At 41.3% G+C, this 22,274-nt stretch overlaps 1 protein-coding gene across 1 annotated transcript in view; it reads left to right on the top strand.

Moving 5' to 3' along the window:
• The window catches only part of LOC119254981 (uncharacterized), a 29,484-nt gene extending 22,282 nt beyond the window's left edge, over window positions 1-7,202 (top strand). Inside the window, exons 10-14 of the mRNA XM_054699444.1 lie at window positions 481-711; window positions 2,621-2,643; window positions 4,637-4,737; window positions 5,030-5,056; window positions 5,314-7,202. Coding sequence (XP_054555419.1) covers window positions 481-711; window positions 2,621-2,643; window positions 4,637-4,737; window positions 5,030-5,056; window positions 5,314-5,909 — 978 coding nt within the window. The 3' untranslated portion in view covers window positions 5,910-7,202. The remainder of the gene's footprint in view (window positions 1-480; window positions 712-2,620; window positions 2,644-4,636; window positions 4,738-5,029; window positions 5,057-5,313) is intronic.
• The last annotated feature ends 15,072 nt before the right edge of the window (window positions 7,203-22,274 follow it).

Here is a 22,274-nt window from a genome sequence, read left to right as displayed (position 1 = left end):
CCTGATGGAGGAGGGGATTGAAAAGTGAACCTGGCACAGGTGGATGGGTCTTTGGAGGGAAGGTTCATGTGGAGGACACTGGCCAGGACGGCAGTGCAGTCCCTGTTCCATTCCCATCATGTGTTTGAGTCTTTGACTCTCCTGGGGGAAGCTGTTCGGCCATGGCTCCTGGTTCTGGGCCAGTGTGCCACTTGGGCAGAGGGTGAGTGGTGCGGTCAGGAGTAGTCCAGCTGTGTGAACATGGAGACATACCCAGTTGCTCTGTTTGGCTCAGGGTTGGACTCAGTGCTGCAGACGTGAGGGAATTATTTTGGAATACAATAGAGGGGAAGTAATAGGTGAAGAGCATCTTTAAGAATTGTTCTCTTGCTCTGTCTCACTTTGCTGTGAGAACTTTCCATTTACAGTGGTGCTAGTGCTGGTTCCTAGTCTCTGCCTGATGGGTTGAGTACCGCCTCTCTCTCTTTTCTCCTTCCTAAGAATCAAATTCAAAAGGACAGACAAGGTGTCCAGGCAGAGTTTGCAAAGCTGAGAGGTCTTATGGACTTGGCAGAGCAGACGGAGCTGCAACAACTGAATATGGAGGAAGAAGTCATTCTCCATAAACTGGCAGAGGATGAAAATGAACTCATTCAGCAGAGCCAGTTGATAGAAGATCTCATCTCAGATCTGGAGCATCGATTGCAAGTGTCAAATGTAGAGAAGCTGCAGGTAAGACCTCAAAAGAAACCCCAGTGTCTGAGACATGAGAACAATGAGGGCAGATTTCCCTCCCCTTCTGTATTGCTGGCTCTTTCTGGTGTGACACTAAGGTTCTTCTGCTCTGCAGTGTGTTTCCCTACACATTCATTTTTTATTAGTGCATCAAGTGCAATGTGAAAGCATGAGTTTGGAGAGAAGATGCATTTTATTCAGGTGTGTTGGATATCCCTCTGTTATTACGTGCTAGTGTTACACATTTATTAGTTAAATCGAGTGATCCAACTTAGCCCAGTTAAACAAATGCACTTCAGATTCTAACAGGCTTTTTTTTTTCCCCCTCATAGATTGAATTGAGATTTTTCCTCTTGTCTTTCTATTTTCTGAGAAGAATTAATGAAGTCCTGGTATTTATTTTTAATTTTTCAATAGAATCACAAATGATATCTCATTCTGGCCCTTTTTATATGAAAGGGTACATATATGTATATATAATTATAGATGTATATAACTAAATATATATAATTTACTTGTTTAGATTTTTTTAATAATTTTTGTGTCAGTTTTTGGCAATGTGTGTCTTCATAGGAGTTTGTCTAAGTTGTGTGCTTTGTAGAATGCAAAGATACTCATAATAATTCTTTATCATCCCTTCAATTCCTACAATATTCACTGTAATGTCCCCTTGATACCAAGCAAAACCAAGGGGCTTCACAGGGACTCCAAACTCAAAAGAGGATTAACCCATGTTGTCTATTCTAGGGGTTCTTGTTACCTGGTCCATAAAAGCAAAGCAACAAATAGTGTGCTGAAATGGTTTTAATTGGTTTGCCAAAGTGCTGGAAGGCAAAAGAGAACAGCAGGTATAGAAGGGAGGCAGCTCAAAGCCCCTTAAGCAGCAAAAGTGCCAGAAGTAGCAAAAGCAGCAATCTGAAGTAGACACCCCTCAAAAAAAAAAAAAAAAAAACAGTAGCACCTCCATGAGCAGGAATGGCACCCCTCCTTCATTTTTTTTAAAGATTTATTTATTCACACATACAAGAACTGAGGTACAGGCCAGATATAAGGGAGGGTGAGAGGATTTACCAGAGACAGAGCAGGGGACAGAACAGGTATACTGACTGAAATACACTGAAGCAGCGGGCGAGGCAGGAGAGGTCTGCCGCGCCATGTGGGTTTCTCCCTGGCTGGCCAGGAATCAAACCCTCACTGCAGAGGCTGCGGACAGCTTCACAGAGTGGCGCTCAACATTCTGTGCCACTGGGGAGGGCCAGATTCTGTTACTTTTCTAATGAATATATTAATCTGCAATTTAGAGAAAAAATCAAGTGAAAATAGGCAATCAACTGCACATATGTGTGTGTAAAATTCAAGGGAATAGATAAAGTCATTTTAGAGAGAGTTTAACATGAGGAGAGAGAGACAGGAAAAGCACCTACATTAATTGTGTTGTGCATCCTCATAAAAAGTCATGCAAACTTCTTGAAGAATATTATAATTTTTTAAATTCTCTTAAGCCTGGCATAATGCTTGACAAATAGTAGCACATACATTCCATTTCTGCTGAATACATAAAGGCCCAATAATTATTCAGTCATCTCAGAGGGAGTCTGCATTTGGGGAATAAAATTATGGGTTTCTCGTTTTCCTTATCAGTATGTCTCATCTCCAGATACATACTTGACTTCCACAAGAGTCAAAACTGTTTCTACCTTTTGGGAAACCTGACAGCATCACATGAGTTCTGGAATGTCCGACTATGTCTTGTCTTTGCATTTGTCTCTGACAGTGGGACCAACTCTACCCCACCTAATCAGGGGGCTGAGGAGATGTGACGAGGCCTTATAAATGGGGAGAACCTATTACTTGTTGACTCATGATTTTCTTTAATTAATTTATTTTTTTTTTATTTTTCTCCTAGAATGTGACTGACATCATGCAAAGGTATGTGTGGGAGGCCAGCGATGGTCTTTTTGTGCTGTGGAGAGATGATTAATGCTTTTTTTTGAGTAATCTGGTGTTCACTAACAATGAGGCATCATTGTGGGCAGGGAAATATGGGTATACATTTGTCTTAAATTTCTGTTTATAAAAAATAGATTGAGAATGGACCAGATACTACAGAAAGGAATGGGGATGGTAGAAAGCTGACAAGTTTGGGTCAGTAGTAGCTTTAAAGATAAAGCATTTGACAAATGGCCAATGGGCATATGAAAAAATGTTCAACATTGCTAGTTACCAGGGAAATCCAAATCAAAACCGCAATGAGATGCCACCTCACTCTAGTGTGAATGGCCCACACCAAAAAAACCACCTAAGAAGCAAAAATGGAAACAACAAATGCTGGAGAGGATGTGGAGATAAAAGAACACTCTTACACTGCTGGGGTGGGGGGATTGTAAACTGGTCCAGCCTCTATCGAAAGCTGTGTGGAGTTTCCTGAGAACACTGAAAACTTATCTCCATATGATCCAGCAATCCCACTCCCAGGAAACTACCCAAAGAACACAAAAACACTAATTTGAAAGAAAAACTGCACTCCTATGTTTATTGCACAGTATTTACAACAGCCAAGATATGGAAACAACCCAAATAACCCAAAATAGATGAATGGATCAAAAAGTGTGGCATATTTATACAATGGACTATTATTCAGCGATCAAACCAGACAAACATACTACTGTTTACAGCAATTTAGATGGAGCTGGAAAAGGATTATACTAGCCAACATTAGTCAGAAGGAAAAAGATAAAAACCGATGGTCTCAGTTATGTGTGGAATGTAGAGAAACCAAATGAAGGTGGAGAAAAAGTCAAAACTAGCAAGCTGACCATAGATCTGAGGCATACAACAAAGGAGGATGAGGGAAGGGGGTCAAAACAGGAGAGGGGAAGAGCACAAGGGGATATGGTGACAGTTCACAAGTGATACAGGGGGTGGGAGGACTATGGGAACTACAATGATATAAGAATAAATTTAATCACTAAAAAAAAAATCAAGCCTTTGTGTTATCAGACCTCTGTGACTTCATAAATTTTATTCACTCTGTGTGCTTCTATCTAGGGTTCTTGCATATCACAGGTGCTTGACTTTTATAGGGAGAAGCCGAGATCTTTTTCTGCCAAGCACCCAGAATTAGCAACAATACCTTTATATTAAATTTCACAGAGTAGAACAAGTCATTCTATAAAGTTCTGCATAGATTCCAAAAATAGATTTTAATCTCATGGGATATTTGGGCCCTGCTGTAAGAAAGTGGTTCATCTCCTCACACACTCTGGCCCCAAGTATCAAGAGGCAGCATCTTACTTTAAATTCATACCTACCTCACAGCATCGACCTCTTTCTGAACACATAAAATCCAGACCACTGTTAGGCTAGAGAGCATCATGTATTCTATTCCAAGTGTTTGCAATTGTTCTCAGAGAGCCTGAGTCTTAAATGTTATTCTGAGGGCCTCCCCAGTGGGGAGTAGAGTGTGAAATCTTGGTTGTCTCCAGGGAGTGTTCCCAAACTTGGTGTATCTTAGACACCCAGGAGCCAGGATCTGGAGACTTCCTTTCTGTTTTTCTCTCTGGATCCCCAATACTTATGGTGACTTTTCCACATATTACTTTTTTTTTAAGGTAATAAAGTTTTATTTTGTCAAATTCGTTATTACAAATAATTTTGCATGATTTTTAGCAAGTAGAGGGATAGATATTAGTGATTTAACTTTGTAAGGAAGAAACTGCTCTTAAGAGGTCAAGACCTCCCAGAGTCACACAGATGGAGCCATCAGCCCATTTTTTTCTGACTCTGAGGTCAGCATTAACTCTTTTTCTCCTAGTTTCCAGGTAAGAGTTCAAGTGTATTGCTTGGAGTGAAGCGATAAGAAGTTAGTAGTTTTGACAGGACAATATGTTAGAGGTGTGGGAATCTATGTTTCTCATTCTAGGTGTTGGGATTTCACTCTGAAGGAGCCAAAAAGTTTTCACGAACAACCAAGACGTGTGTACCAAGCTCCGGATCTGAGAGGGATGCTGCGAGGGCTTGCTGGTGAGGCGGGGTCAGCCGGCTGGGCGACTGGGGGGCGTTGCAATGGCAGGGACCAAGTGAGGAAGAAACACAGCTTTTAGGTGTGGACAGTGATGCTGGTGGCACTGGACACCGTGGCTGAGGAAATGTCCTGTTGAGTGGGGATCGGCCAGGACTCAGCACTACCCTTATTTACTAGTTTACTCCCTGCCATAGTTTCAGGAACTTCCCTTAATCTGGAGAGGAGATAGAGTTTAGTGCTGTGGCCTTCGCTTAGATTTACCAGTTTAGATTTTTTTTTTAATCATTTCAGACCTGGCGAGTGTGCGATGCTCCTGGGGTAAGGATAAATCTTCGTGTCATCAAACTTCTCTATTCACTTCATCTTTCTGAATTTTTTGATTTCTAATAGAGCTCATATTTTAAAACTCATGTTTCTCATTCTAATACACATGCAGACTGATTCTGCAGTGTTTTATTTCTCCCTAAAACCAAAATTCTTTCCATTTCCTGCTAAGTTATTCTCATGATTCTTCTCACAATGTCATGTATAAAGATACCTCATGTCCCTCACCCAAAACTTTACTTTTTCTGCAGTTGATGTCACCTTGAATCAGACTACCTATAAACACACTGTTGAGATTTCTGCAAATAAGAGAGAAGTGAGAAATTTGTGTGACAACTATCCAGTTACAAAATATCCGAATTACTATTATGATTATTCTGTCCTGGGATCACCAGTTTTCACAAATGGGAAACATTACTGGGAGGTAGATGTATCCAAAAAAAGTTCCTGGATTCTGGGGGTGTGTGGGGAAAACCATTGTCAAAGAATTGTAGAGAAGTTTGCCTTGAGAGTTGATAAACTCACTTTTAAACAAGATTTTTATGCTGGATTACAGCCTGCATGTAACATGTGGGCTATAGGGTTACAGAATCGATCAGAGTATCTTGCTTTTGAGGAAATTTACTCCCATTATCCCAAAATTTTGTCTTTTTCCATGACCGTCCCTCCCAGTCGTGTTGGGGTTTTCCTTGACTATGAGGCGGGCACTGTCTCCTTTTACAATGTCACAAACCACGGGTCACGCATCTATGAATACTCCAAGTGTTGCTTTCCTAAGAGAATTTGTCCATATTTGAATCCTCTGAATTGTACATTCCCCATGACTATTTGTGAACGAGGCCCTTGAGCCTTCTTGAGCCCTCATGCACTTCCCTGGAGTGCCTTTTGCCTTGGGGGCATCTAAGGCACTGGGCTTATTTCCAGCATTCTGACACCTTTTCCTTGCTGCCTCCTTTCTTTTGCATTTTGACATCCTTTATTTGTCAACAGGGTGTATCACTTACCCTGTGTCATATTTTTCCTAAATATCATGCACGTTAGGAGAGACTCTTAATTTATTAATTTCTATATTCCCAAGGGAAAATGAGGCCTCCTGACCTCTGTCAAATGTTTGCAATCTCATTTTCTCTGCCACTGACTGAGAAAATGAAGGAGTTAAGTAGAAAATATCATAAATGATATGTACTAAGAGAAGAAGTCGTGTCCAGAGTGTTTATATTCAAGTCCTGTCACTCCACATACCAGCAGTTTAACCTGGAACAACATATATAAAAGCTGTGTTAATTTTCTCTCCTTTTTTAAATTTTTTTTTATTTTATACATTTTTTACATCATTTTTCATTTTTGCACAATGTATGCATTTTCTTCTTGGTTATAGTCTCTATATAATTCCCACCACCATTGTTTGATCCTAACACCTCCATCCCCCCTCTGTAGTGTATCTCTGGTTTATAGTTGCTTGTTGATTTTCTTAAGCTAATCTTGGTTCAAAAAAACAACTGCCCCACATTGTGAGAAATGAAATTGTTACAGAGTGTGACCTTCGTAAAAATGGAGGTTCTGTGTCCCCTGCATCACCTAATGAAGGGCAGAGCTAGTGGGGAGGAGAAGCTGAAGAAAACTGGGAGGAGACCCCCAAAGGGGAGATTGGAGGAAGCACGTGGAGCAGAGACACGTGAAGGAGGCCTGCTCGCTTCTCAGCTTTGGACTTGCACCGTGGACTTGGGGGACATGGAAGGACCCTGGAAACTGAGACACGGAGAGACACTTGGGAGAGGGGTGGGGGGACCTGATTTAGCTATTTTTCTTCCAGACTTGCTCACCACCTGATGCCTATTTTCTGTGGTTTCTTGCCAGAAGGTGCCTTAGACTTCTGGCAAGCTTTTGGGCTTCAGTGGCCTGCTTTGGGCCAATCCTGTTTGACTGGACACTTACCTTCCAGGAGATGAATAACTTGGGGTGTTTTATGGAAAACTGTTAACTCTGTCTTTGCCCTATGCACAGTATCCTATTAATTTTTTTACACTAAGAATGTATTAGTTTTCTTTCAACAGGGTTACTTTAGCTTTATTTTAAGAAATAGAACTTGATTAAACATTACATGCTCTGAATTTCAGCTAATTATGAAATAAATGGTTCTGTATAGCCATCTGGTCTTAAGTTTTTCATTTACCTGCAGTAATTCTATTTCATGGAAATTTTGAATTTGAGCTCTGTTTACCCAGCTGCTGCTTCATTACAAAAGTCAGAAGTACACTTCTGGGATTTAACAGTGGTGTCAATAAGTGTTTGCCCTGGTCAGCCTAACTTTTGCAGTTATGGACAGTATTCCAGAGCTTCAGGCCACGCGCCTGTGCTTCCTGTGATTGGAGGGGAACTTTTTCTGAGATAGATGATGATTTAGGGCTTGCTGGAATCTTGGTATCTTTGGGTATTCTTTTCTCAGCTCATTCCCAACTGAGTTCAGAGCTAGAAATCAAAGTACATTGTTGGTCAGATAGTAACTGCTGCTATCCTGCTTGTCCCCAGGAATTCCCACTTCACCACTTTTGAATGACCTTCGATGACATAGATTCCAAGATGGAAAGTGTGTGTGTGTGTGTGTGTGTGTGTGTGTGTGTGTGTGAACCTATATTTTAGTATGCATTCATGGGTACTGGAAAAAAATTGATCTAAATTTTCCCTTTACTTTTGCCTTTCTTTTATTTTTTTATTTTATAAATATTTTACATCATTTTTCATTTTTTGCACAGTGTATGCATTTTCATCTTTGTTGTAGTCCCCATGCAATTCCCCCCCTTATTTTGACCCTAATCCCTCTTCTCCCGTAATGTGTCTCTGGTTTACAATTACTTGTTGATTTTGATTTTTACTTTATTATAATTAGTCTTTTTTCTGGTCCCTTGTTTAGGTTTTCTATATTCCTGCTATGAGTGAGACCATCCCATATTTTTCTTTTTCTTTCTGGCTTATTTAGCTGAGCATGGTCCCTTCCAGCTCCATGCATGTTGCTGAAAATTGCATGATTTTATCTTTTTTGATTGCTGAGTAATATTCCATTGTGCATATGTACCATTTCTTCTTGATCCAGTCATCTTTTTGGGGGCATTTGTGTTGTTTCCAAAGCTTACCTGTTGTGAATAGTGTTGCTATAAACAGAAGGGTGCAGCAGCCCTTTTGAATTAATGTTTCTGTGTCCTTTGAGTAAATACCTAGGAGTGGAATTGCCAGATCAAGGAAGCTCCATCTTTAGCAGGTTGAGAAATCTCCACATAGCTTTCCATAGTGCTTGGACCAGTTTACACTCCCACCAGCAGTGCAGGAGAGTTCCTTTGGGGCTGATCACAAAAATCTACAAAGAGCTGAGGAGACTCAACAAAAACAAAGTAAATAATCCAGTCAAAAAATGGGCAGAAGAGCTAAAAAGGAACTTTTCCAAAGAGTAAATGCAAATGGCCAACAAATGTTTAGGCTGTGGACAGCTTCATAGCGCAGCGCTCAATCCGCTGCACCACTGTGGAGGCTCAGAAGGCTTCTACTTTTTTTTTTTTTTTTAAGATTTATTTCTTTATTTATACAAGCACTGGGTACAGTCAGAAGCGCGGGAAGGTGAGAGAATTCACCAGAACCAGAGCGGGGAGCAGAGCAGGCAGAAGGACCGAGGTACACTGCTGAGGGGAGCAGCGGGCGGCAGGAGAGGTCTGCGTGCCATGTGGGACCCTCCTCCTGTGGCCGGGGAGCTGCCGGGGATCGAACCGGCGACCGGCGCTGCAGAGGCTGCGGGCAGCTTCACAACCCAGTGCTCAACCGCTGCGCCACCGGGGAGGCCCAGATTCTACATTTTAACAGAAGCTCCTGACCTCAGACTTAGCCCCCTACTGAAAAGATTATAAGACTTTTAATTTGTTTCCAATTACACTCTCTTCTCAGGAAAAGGTCAGGAAACCCTGTGAGTCCCGGGGTCAGAATCTGAAGTGTGCCAATTGTGGACTTGCTGTCTACAAATCAATTGTAGGAATGTCCTCTCTACATCACCTCAGAAACCCCCAGCAATGGTCACACCATCTTCTATTTCTGGGCCAGGACTGTTCTGGGACCTTAATGAGCAGATAAAATATTTACATGGGAAAGTTTGGCTGCACTCAGGCTAATATCAGTACACAAGAAATCTCCCTGCAAGATCATCCATGAACAATGTGGAGGCATCATTGCCTAAAGTTACTGCCTGAACCAAACAGTTATAAAAGCAAATAGGTTTTTCATATAGGAATTTGAGATCTTCGTTGGAAAAAAAAATATGCACTCACTAAATATGGAATTTCAATGGCGTGCTATTTAGCTTGAGGGCAGTTCCATGCAACTCTTCATCCTGACTGCTAATCTTTCATGATGTAGAGACAGGTCAATTTTTAACCCTAGCAGTCTCTCTATACTCCCCACTACTCTTTTGTGAACTCTTATTTGTCTCCCTATGGTGGGAAATAGGATGATTGCTTTCCCCCTTAGTGTTGCTCTGTCACTAAAACTATACATATTTTCTTGGTATCTGAAAGTAGAGAGTGCCTATGAAACATTTAGTAAGCCAAATGGGCTAAAGCAAATCGCAATTTAATTTATAAATATAGAATATGTTTTGAGTATTCCCAGACCCTACAATACCTTACCACATCATGGAAAACAATAAAAAACTCAGCAATAGCAGGAGTAATATGATAACTACATGACCTTTATGATGAAGAATAGTGTGTGAACTGTGTAGTTTCACTTAGAGTCAGGAAGGCAGTGAGCACACTGGAAGGCTGAGTCACTAGAGGGTGGGGTGGTGGCATGTACAAGAGATTGTGTGTAGGAGAAGACCAGGGCCCAATATTGACAATGCGTTTGAATCCATCAGAGTAGGCAGGTCACTAACATCTATACCTTCTTTTGTGTCTGCCTGTCTTGAGGTGATAGGTAGCTTTATCATCTTCTGTGCCTGATGTGGAAGGTTTGAAATAGGACAGAACGTTCACTACTTAGCTTCTCACCTTTTTCTATTATACAGCTCTTTATAAGCACTCAAATCTTCCTACAAACCTCCCCTAAAATCTCTATATAGGCTCATTGCAAAACAAGCAACGAACATAATTTTTGCTTTTTCACTTTTACAATAATATATTACTAAGGTAATCTTTCATAGGATAAAATGACATAGCTACAACTTTTCAAAAGTCTAGGCTAACTATAGGCAGATTACCCTGTTTTTGAAGGTTCGCTGTCTTTTTTTCTTGAAAGCCTTCGGTTGATTGAATTCAGTTCACCACCAATAGGGGGAGTAATCTTCATTTAGTCTACTGGGATAATGTTCCTCTCATCTAGAACACGCCATTACAGAAACAATGAGAATAGTGTTTTGTCAAATATCTAGATATCGTTGCCTAGCCAATAATATTAATCACCACAGCCACAGGCATTGAGTAACTTCTGAGTAAACCATAGGAACAAAGATATGAAACACTGTTGGCTAAATTTTTTCAAAGGCATTTTGATAAATGTTAATATACCAGAATTGCATTATGTGCTACAGCAATTACGTTGACTGCTACAAAAGAATAGAACCATGGTTATCATTGGTATGTTCAGTGTAATTAAAACATGTCTAGCTATGTGGATGCATAGCTATACATGGCCTATGTGGAGTGCCTATGTCACTCCTTATATTATACCTTTGATCATTGATCTGAATAAGAAAAAAGTAACATAGAAAAGATTCTTTCGTAAAACATACCATTACTGGGTGAAGACTGCTTGAGAAGGGACACTCCAAAAGAATATTATGTGACACCAAAAGAGAGGAAATAAATGCCAGCTCCCAGAATGCAATTCATGCAAAATTTAGATGATACCATTATACTCGAGAGACATCCCAAGTTCATTTGTTTTCAGAACAAACTTCATTCATATTGAGACTCTAAAACTGTGAATGTGCTCAGTGGTTATGCTTCAGTGATTTTCAATTCCTGACTCATAGATAGAAGGGAGTAGAAAAGTTTCTGAGCTAAGAGAGCTTACTCTCTTGTGGGAGCAAATAATACAGAAATATCTGTGATTTAACTAAAAATGGACTTGTCAGCTGCTCAACAAGTCTCACATCACTGGATGTGTGAAGATTGCCAAGCTCTGCATTCCTGGCACCGTGGACCCTGTGATGGAAGCTTCCACCATCTTTCAGCTAGCACATGTAGTCAGAGCATGAACAAGACAGACAAAATGAATTGCAGGAAAGAATGTAGCTTGATATCACTGAGACTTTAACCTCTGTGCCCCCAGGAAGACCCCTAGATCTCATGTTTTAAAATTCATGTTTCCCCTTCCAGTGCATATAGACATACAACGTGTCTGCATTATTGTGTCTCCCCCAAAATTCAGAACAAAATTCTCCCCAGTTCCCACTCATGTTATTCTCAAAATCCTCAATATTCACTTTTAAATCTTCATTCCTCATCTAACTGTATACTCTTTCTGCAGTTGACATGATCCTGATTCATCTCAAAATCAATTTCAATGCTGAAATTTCTGAAGATGGGAGACAAGTGATATAGGCCTTGAATTGGTATCAAAATATTGCACATTGATTTGGTATTTGTGAGGATTTTGCTGTCCTAGGGTCTAAAAATTTTGCAGCAGGGAAACATTACTGTGAGATATATGCCTGGATCCTGGGGGGGTGTGAGAGAAGAAGACGTATATTCAGCCAAATGTTTAGTACGAAAAGTGAGCTTACTAATAACAAGTATGGTCACTCTAGGTATCAACCTGTGAATGGTACTGGGTTACTTAACCTAAATATCATGCTTTTGAGGACTCTCCCATACTCCAACCCAACATCTTGACTCTTGGCGAGGCTGTTCCTCCCCATCATGTTAGGATTTTCCTGGACTACGAGGCAGGTACTGTCTCCTTTTACAGTGTCAGAAGTGGGTTTCTTATATACAAATTCTCTTCATGTTCCTTTTCTTTCTTTTTTTTTTAAAGATTTGTTTATTTATTTATTTATACAAGCACTGGGTACAGACAGACGCGCGGGAGGGTGAGAGAATTCACCAGAGCCAGAGCGGGGAGCAGAGCAGGTAGAAGGACCAAGGTACACTGCTGAGGGGAGCAGCGGGCGGCAGGAGAGGTCTGCGTGCCATGTGGGACCCTCCTCCTGTGGCTGGGGAGCAGCCGGGGATCGAACCGGCGCTGCAGAGGCTGCGGGCAGCTTCGCAACCCAGCTCTCAACCGCTGAGCCACGGGGGAGGCCCTCTTTCTTTTCTTTTTTTTTAAAGATTTATATATTTAGGGCCTCCCTGGTGGCTCAAGGGGTTAAGTACCACACTATGAAGCAGTCCGCAGCCTCTGCAGCATGAGTTCAATCCCCAGGCCAGCCAGGGAGCTACCCACATGGTGCAGCAGACCTCTCCTGACTCACCCGCTGCTCCCCTCAGCAGTGTATTTCAGTCAATCTGCCTGTTCTGTTCCCCACTCTGCCTCTGGTGAATCTTCTCACCCCCTGCACCTCTGGCCTATACCCCAGTTCTTGTATGCATAAATAAATAAATCTTTAAAAAAAAAAAAGATTTATATATTTATTTATATAAGCACTGGGTACAGTCAGAAGTGCTGGAGGGTGAGAGAATTCACCAGAGCCAGAGCAGAGAGCAGAACAGACAGACTGACGAAATACACTGCTGAAGGGAGCAGGGGGAGAGTCAGGAGAGATCTGCTGCACCACATGGGTCACCTCCTTGGCTGGGATCAAACTTGTGCTATAGTGGCTGCGGTGAGCTTCATAGGTTGCGTCTTCATAGGTTGCGCTACCAGGGAGGCCCTCGCATTAATATTTTTTTATTTTATATTTTTAAATCTTTTTTAAAGATTTATTTATTTATTTATACAAGAACCGGGATACAGGCCAGATGCGCAGGAGGATGAGAGGATTCACCAGAGACAGAGCAGGGAACAGAACAGGCAGATTGACTGAAATAAACTACTGAGGGGAGTAGTGGGTGAGACAGGAGAGAGCTGCCGTGCCATGTGGGGGCCTCGCAGGCAGGCCAGGATTGAGCCGGCCGCAGAAGCTGCAGATAGCTTCACAATACTGAGCTCAACTGCCTGCGCCACCAGGGGAGGTCCTCACATTAATATTTTTAATCAGTTAAAATTGAATTTTTAAGTTATATGGTAGATTCATTTTTAATATTTTCAGACACCACTATACTGTTTTCCATAAGAGCTGGACCAGTCTGCATTTCCACCAACATTGTACAACTGTTCTCTTTTCTGCACATGCTCCCCAACATTTGTTTGTGGTCTTTATAGTAAGGGCTACTCATTCTCACTTGGTGTGAGGTGGTATGTCAATGTGATCTTGATTTGCATTTCCCTGATGATAAATGATGATGAAATGTTTTTTCATATGCCTGTTGGCTATTTGTGTATCTTCACTGATAAAGTGTCTATTTAACTCTTTGTTTGTTGATTGGATTGTTTATATTCTTTTTGTTGAAACTTTTTTTTTTAACATCTTAGATATTAACCACCTGCTGCATGTATGAATTGCAAATATTATCTCCATTCAAATAGATGTCTTTTTGTTTTAATGATAGATTCTTTCACTGTGCAGAAGAATTTTTTTGTTTCATGTAGTCCCATTTATTTATATTCTCTTTCATGTCTATATCATTGGAGACAATTACACAAAGACATCCCTAAGCGAATGACATGGAGGGTTTTGTTTGTTTTCTTCTATGTATTTTGTGGTTTCAAAGATTGCCATCCAAGTCTTTAATTCATTTTGAGTTATCTTTTTTGTAAGGGGTGACATAGCTCTCTAGTTTCCTTTTTTAGCATGTGGCAGTTTAGTTTTCCCCAAATGATTTGTTGAAGAGACTTTCCCCTCTCTGCTGTTTATTCTTGACTCCTCTGTTCTGGATAAATTAGCATGTGGCAGTTTAGTGTTCCCCAAATAATTTGTTGAAGAGACTTTCCCCTCTCTGCTGTTTATTCTTGACTCCTCTGTTCTGGATAAATTAGCATGTGGCAGTTTAGTGTTCCCCAAATAATTTGTTGAAGAGACTTTCCCCTCTCTGCTGTTTATTCTTGACTCCTCTGTTCTGGATAAATTGTCCATACAAGTGCTGGTTCATTTCTGGATTCTTGTCCTATTCCATTGTTGCTGGAACAACTTACTTGCAGGGCAGGAAGGATGAGAAACATCTCACTGGCCAATAGATTGCTTTAACTCTTCACTTTCAGGAAGGTTAAACCACAACTTTAGTAGACAGTAATGCAGAAAGATTTTGTCACATAGCCTGCTTTCCATGCAGTGAAGCCAACTGTTTCTAGCTGGCTGAACTGGGATAGATGCGTTTACAGAACTGCTTGTGCTTGAGCCATTGCAAGCAGCTTCAGATGGGCAGTGCACTTGGCCCGCGTCTCCTTTTCCTGCCTGACAGAGGTGCTCAGTACCATGTGCTTCTCTATCCAGTGTATCGTGTGCACCTTTTCCTTCCAACACACCGTGTTCTGCACAGAGATATAATAGTCCAGGTGATTCTTTACATTCTTGTATGATCCGTGTAGTTGCTCCTGGTAAATACCTTCCAAGGCAATAGTGGTGTTATTCCTCTGGACATCAAAAAGTCATGATGCTATTAACCAGCACCCACTGTGAATTCTCTAGTTCAACTGCATGGTGGATGTGCTCAAAGAAACCTATTCCATATCTTCTGTTTAGGCAAGTTTTTTGCTCAATGAATTTATGAGTAAATTCTCTAAAAGAGGTACACTTTTTTTTTTTTAACTAGATAGACAAACAACCTTCTTGTTGATACAGCAGAGAAAATTTCTGAAGTAATCACATACGTTTCCTAGGATAGAAAATACAGTATCAGTCTTGCTCCAAGAAAAGGGAAGCCTGTTATACTGACTGGCTTTAGAATAAAGGAACTGGAAGAATAAGGACTAGCATTTTAAAGCTTCCATTCTTAGGAATCTGTATGTTTGGATTATGATATATCACACAGGTGGGAATACACTTTTGACAATCTTAGATTTCAGTGAAGTATGACTTTCCAGGCAAAGACAATCATTACATTATTTTATGGAAAGATTGCCAGTGCATGGAATAGCAGTGGACTGCACAATTTTAGTTTTCATTCAAATCTTCTAGTTGAGATTTTTCTTAATAGATTTTAAAGAATCTTATGTGGTTCTGAACACCATAGCTCATCAGCTGAGTTTCTATTTCATACCCCAAATTTATCATCTTGATGGCACGCAAACTCTACAACTCAAGCTCTGAAACAATCTGTCTGTGTCATCTGTTCTTATCTTAAGGCTATAGCAGCAAATTCTGAAGAAAGTATACAGACACGTAGATTTCAAGGACCGCTTGCTGATAATTTTTGTTTTAACTGGAAACTCATTGGCATATATCTGTGCTGTTACCTCTGCATGATTTGTAATAGTTCATTTTTATCATACATAATCCCCATATAAACCTCCTGCCCCTCCTGGTTTCCATGGTCCATTAATTTCCATTCATGAAGGAAAATGAACTTATTGGAAGTAAATTATCTCAATTTTAATCCTCATATTGATGGGGTAGAGGATGCCCCGAATGAACTCTACAAACTGGGTTTTATGGACCTACCCCTACCCTAGACCAGAGAGATCCAAGGTGCCAAGGACTACAAATCCCATAATGTCATCACCCCCGAAGGGAGGATTGCTGGGAACTGAGGGTGGAGCTCAGCAGCCAGGCTTGGTGTATAACCAGACATTCCCTGTGACAATAGGAATGTTTGATATCTACAGCCATTACTTCCTCCTTTGTTACTCTAGGGTGGGTCCTTGAATAAAATTATTTTCTCAATGTTGATGAGAAAAACACATTCTCCCTGACTTTGAACCAAAAGACATACTGGTCTTGCTACATGTCATTTGGTTTAAAGTTGTAGTGTCCAAGAACCTATTGATGATGTTAAGTGAGGACTTTGTTCATTCATTTATTCAGTCAAGCAAACTTTCAAAATATGCTCTTGGATCATCACTTGCTTCTGCTTCTCATGTTCGCTGTGTTGGAACTTAATTACTATTACTCAATAGCACATTTTTCTTGACCTAAGTGACCTTTTTTTAAATATAATTTCTGGGAAATGCTTTTGGAACCAATTATATCTGCTCTCTTGACTCCTATTCTTTCTCTATATTACAATCAGGCAATACAATTTGAAACTTCCAGTGAAAAAGCTGTCATACAAGCCACCAATAATCTTTATTAATTGGACTGCCTTACAACATACTGTATTATTGTCCACATCTACTGCTCCAAAATATATCTGCTAAAATTTCAGTAAAATAATACAATTTTAGCTTTTCTTTGGTATCTGTGTTTTCCTTCTCGCTCTAAATAAAATTATATTAAATCAAAAGGAAAACTAATGAGGCCCATAAGGAAGAAATAATAAAAACATTTCAAATCTAAGTACAATAAGGCTACAAATAAAAAAGTCAATGCCTTTAGTTAACAAGCAACTATTAATTTGGTATAGATTTTCTAAGATAAACTGGTTACTGACAACTTTGTTTACCTTATTACACTACTAGGATTTTGTTTTAAATAATACGACCAGAATGTTATGTGATACCTGAGCAGCACATTTACTATAACATTTTTATTATCTAAAAAATCCTGGTGTTCAGTGAGAATGGCACATATTAAAAAAAGTAGCAACAACAAATGTTGGCGATGGTGTGGAGAAAAAGGAACTCTCCTGCTCTGTTGGTGGGAGTGCAAAATGGTCCAACCACTATGGAGAGCTGTGTGGAGATCTGGACCTACTAAACATAGAGCTTCCATATGATCCAGCAATTCCACTCCTAGGTATTTACCCAAAGGACACAGAAACATTAATTCCAAAGAGCACCTGCACCCCTATGTTTATAGCAGCACTGTTTACAACAATAGCTAAGCTTTGGAAACAACCCTAATGCCCAAAAATAGATGACTGGATCAAGAAGATGTGGTACATATACACCATGGAATATTACTCAGCATTCAAAAAAGATAAACACATGCAATTTGCAGCAACATGGATGGCACTGGAAGGGATCATGCTCAGCAAAATAAGCCAGAAAGAAAAAGAAAAATACCGGATGGTCTCACTCATAGCAGGAATCTAGAAAATTTAAATAAGGGACCAGGAAAATGAATAACTATAAGAAAGTGAAAATCAAAATCAACAAAAAACTATGAACCAGAGACACTCTATGGGGGGTGGGGGGGGAGGGGAGGGATGGGAGTCAAAATAAGGGGGTTGCAATTGTATGGAGAATATAAAAATAAAATTATTAAAAAAAAGAATTATATACCATAAAAAAAAATTCTGGTGTTAAAAGATAGAGAAAAACATTCAATAAATGACACCTAATTAATATTTATATAGTCTTAAATATTCTTTGGAAGAACATTTAATGTGTTAGTTGTGTATTCTTTTAATTGTAAACAGTAATATATTCATAATGGTATGTCATTCCATTTTTTTTAAAGTATCCACCTTAACTAAACTAATATTCATACTAACGTACTTTATAAAATACACTGTTAAATATTAGTCCAGTGGAAGAACAAATATATTGTAAAAGGTAATTTTTATATAGTAATTTAGTGAGGGATTGTGTGCATAAATCAATCATGTAACTTAAATGTACTTAATATGGTTCCCACAGGGCCTTTGCATACCTTCATAAGGAAAGGATGCAAACCCTGCAGTAGTGAAATCATTAGTTTTCATTATCTCGTTTCTCATCCACACTCAGGTCTCTATCCACACACACACACACACACACATTCATATAATCAATATATATAAGAACACACATTTATACACACTCACACATAGATGTTTTAGCATCCTACACTTTAGCTTCATTCCAAAGGCCTCTCTTCCCTCAACAGCTCTTTCCCACCTTAAGTCATTTTCTACCACACCTTAGGGTTTGAGCCACACTTACTCTCTTTCATTACATTGAGGGTGCCATGATTCCTGTTATTTCAGCATTCTAATGCTCCTAGTATGCTTTCTCTTCTCACTATTGCTGGACCCCACACCACCCACCTCACCCTCTTCCCACCCAGCACACCACTGTTAACTCTTACTTTAACATGTGGCCAAACATATTCAGGAAATCCTCCTCTGAGACACCAAGACTAAATTAATTCTGCCCATTATATCTCTCATATCTCTGGGTAATTTAGTTTCAAGTATTTATCTGGCTTATAATTAGCAACATTGATTGGGGAAAAACAAATTAGTCATGAACATGTAATAAGGAGTTACTGGATTTAATAGGCCAGGCTGAAACACAAAACAACCAACCAACCCTTCTCCCCCACCGCCCCCAATCCCAATTAGAATTGGCAAATAGCTAAGCTATAGATAGAAAGAATATAGGGCTAATTTGGGCGTGGGTTTCAGATTAGGGGCGAGTTTCACTCTGACTGACCACCTGGGGTCATTCTAAATTTCATTTTGCCATTCCTTCTCACATGACTAACAGGATACTAACTGGCAGACTCACCTACGTTAGTTGGTTGACACAGGACAGGAGAGAACATGCTCCTCTGGAGCCCAGGGCATCCTTCTGTGGATCCTCACTATGGAGAGGAAGACAGCTAGTTCCTCCTCATTGTCTCTGATTTGTAAACAAGAGAAGGTGTGTGGACCTGTGAAATAACAGTGCCTGAGGAAGCCTCCTGCTCCCAAGAACCGATGACCTTGAAGAACATCCAGGATTAGAACATTGACAGAATAAGGATGCAGCTATTGGCCTCCATGATCCACCACAAGCCTCCTCTGTGTTCCCAGGGCCCTGTGGAGGCCTTTCATTGGTTCACTGTTTCTTTCCTTCCCATCCCCTGTAATTTTGTTGCAGGGCGTGGAGAGCGCACCCCTAAACCCCTAAACCTACCTGCTCTAAAGTTTCCACCATCTGCCACATCAAGACAAAACATAAGACCTTCAATAGAAAAGAACTTCAATACAATTAGCATGCAATACAGAAAAGACAAAGAATGTAGTTTGCAAATCAAGCACCCCCTCATGGGTAAAAGTCCAGCCAAACAGGATTGGCCCAAAGCAAGGCCCAAAAGCCTGCCACGAGTCAACAACACCTTCTGGTGGGGACCCATAGACAAGTTTCAGAAACAGACAAGTCTGGGAGTGTTATTTCGTCTGCTGCTTCCCTGTAATCTGGGACAACTGTACTTCCAATGTCCTCTTCCCTGCAGTAAGCGCACTGATTTCTCCCTAGGGGTTCACTTCTCCTGGGTTCACGTCTCAGCTATTATAGTTTCCCTGAAACACTGTCCTTTGCCCCCTTTGTACAAAATCAGTTACAGGTTTTGGTTTCTTTTCCTGTTGTTATAAGCCCAAAATGCCAAGTCCACTAACTGAGACAGACTCATCTCTGTGACACCATCCGCCTTTGTTAGGTTTCTCCTCATGTCTGGGGCACAATGCATAATGAAGCCATAGTGATCAGATGAGTGTTTTGTGGGGCTTCTGGATTTATATCTGTGTGGTCAGTTTATGTCTGGGTAATTCTTTCGAGGAACTCCGAAAGACCCTCATTAGTTCCCAGGTCGAGTTCTAAGATTTTATTGTAATTTTTTTGTTTGGAGATTCCCTACCAGTCCTACCAGTAAACATTTTTTATAGAGCTCTAACATCGTCATTCCTCCACTGTTGGGTTCCCAGTTGGGATCAACCAATGGAACAACCATCTCTGGCGTTGGGGATTCTCTATCCTGTTGGTGGAGACGGTCAGCCTCCTCCCTGGCTTTCCTGAATACCATTCTCTGCTTGTCCAGAGTCAGCAAAGTTTGAAGCTTAGACTGTATGTTTGCCCAGTTAGGGTGGTGGGAGAGGAAGATAGAGGCAAACAGATTCGCATTACTTTTAGGAGTCTGCCAGTATGAGGGGACAGAGCTCCTCCAATTTAGGAGGTGCGCGGTGCTAAAAGGATGGTGGGACCAAAAGTACCCAGCAGGCCACCCACATTCATTCAAGCCACCCATCGGCATCTGGCAAAAAGGAAACTGTCTTGTCTCGGGGAGACCCTTCCTGCCAAAATGGGTGCCTCATCTAGTGTGGGGAGGAGATGCCATTTTAGTTTCCTCCCCAAAGGGCCATGGAGGCTGTGAAGCCTCAGGAGTCTGCACGGGAGGGGCCTTGTCACTCAGAGAAGGACTTCGTCTTGATGTATTTAAGGTGTTTAACAAATGATACTCGTCCTCTTCGAACTCTGCCCTCTTGCAGTCCTCATGGGAACGGGAAGGTTTATCCCTTCTCTGTGCCATCAGCCGAGCCCCCTGCCACATCCAATTTTTGGAGGGCAGCCTGCAGCTGGTCTTGTACACTTTTAAGAAACGTGTGGTTTTCCTCCCTCATACTCTGCACAGCTAAATTAAGAGCCTGAATTTGTTGCTGCATGGTCTCAACAGGTGGAGTACAGCATCTAGCTCTCAGAGAAGCAAGTGTAGCCAATGGTGCGCACACACACACACACACACACATTATCAGAACAACAGGCAGAAGCACAGATTGCAAAGCAGAGACAGCTTACAAGCCACGCACATAAGTATAAAAAAGCAAAATCATGTGCCACAGCCCCAGTATCACCAAATTATTTATGTTTATAAAGCTGGTAGTGATGTTGAATGGAATAAGACCACTTAAAGTCAAGGCCAGGATAAAACTGAAAGAACTGAAGCCTGGGATGAGCTTGCTTAAGCTCATGGTTGAAAGACCAGACAGAGTGAAAGGTCGATCGATGCAGGGGCCAGGAATGAGGAAGTCCACATAGTAAAAGACAAGATGACCCTGACACCAGGACCACTGATACCTCAACCAAAACTGAAGCCATAAACAGGAGAAAAACAACTCGGCTCCACCCAAAACAACTTTGTTCCGCTTAAACCTGTTTCTGCCCAGCCAACCCAGTTTTCCTGCCTGACCTCTCCTCACCCTATAAAAGGAACATCTCTCCCCTCAATGGGCGTGGCTTCACGGACCCCCATCATGGGTCTGTGAGGTCCACTCGGGGCGCAATAAATTTTCCCTTTCTTTGAGAAATTTAGCCTGGTTCTCCTTTTCTTGACCGCACCGAACCTTTCAAGAGCCCTATGCAAGAGGTAAAAAAAAAACTGTTCAAGACCTGGGACAAAGACTTTCACCAGTGTCCTGTAGACCTAGTGCGCTTAAGGTGACCAATGCAAGGAGGTACTTTGGGCTGGTCAACCGCGGGTGTAACTTGGAAATCACGTTGGGGGCCAAACTGTCACAGGGCAACCCTGATATAAAATGGGTTGCCTGACTGGGGGTCCCCACCCGCGCGCTTAAAAGGGACTTATTAATACTCAAATGCAGGCACACACAAAAGGCTAACAAAAGGTTTATTTACAATGTAAGGGGAATGAGGAAATGTACAACTCCAGGAGAAAAGAGGGAGAAAAAGTTAAACCTACCCGTTCCGCAGACCTGGAATCCCAATGGCACGCTGAGAGCTGGCAAAGAGCCAAGAGCCATGAGGCCAGGAGAGTGAGCCAAGACCCACATGTCTGGTTTTATACCAACCCTGGCAGCTTAACTCCACCCTCAGGTGCCAGTGACCCTCCCTTTGGTGATGATGGGCTTTGTCATTCCAAGTGTCTTGATGGCTTTGGTCTGGAGTGGGGCTGGAGTCCACAAAGCCTGTATGAATTTAGCTCAGGACATCCTTCCCCCCTAACAGGAGGAAAAGAGAAAAATCATAATCAAGATAAAAGCTGCCATTATTAACCTCCCCACGGGTCTCTCACCCACATCTGTTTCAGCCAGTCCAGGATGAAAAAGCAAGTGAACTTCTTCGCTTGTCTCCCTGCTCCATGTGCCTCCTCCAGGACTCCTTCTCCCTCTACATCTTGCTTCCTTCCTGTCACAGTCTCCTCCCCAGGTGCTTCTCCTCCCTGCTCAGTCCACCCTCCCTTGGTTGGGGCAGGAAATCTGGTTGATACCTCCCCTTTTCCTGGGGACGGCCCTGTTACAGTTTCACTTTCATTTCACTCTGTTCTTCCTCTGTGGCCCTAGGGCTGCTGGTAGTGAGTGCGTCCTGACCATATCTGTGTCTGTCCTGTCTTCACTCTTCC

Source organism: Talpa occidentalis, unplaced genomic scaffold (genome assembly GCF_014898055.3).
Source record: "Talpa occidentalis isolate TD23 unplaced genomic scaffold, MPIMG_talOcc4v2.1 talOcc4.3, whole genome shotgun sequence".
Taxonomy (NCBI): Eukaryota; Metazoa; Chordata; class Mammalia; order Eulipotyphla; family Talpidae; genus Talpa; species Talpa occidentalis.
This window is presented reverse-complemented; position numbering and strand designations above follow the sequence as displayed.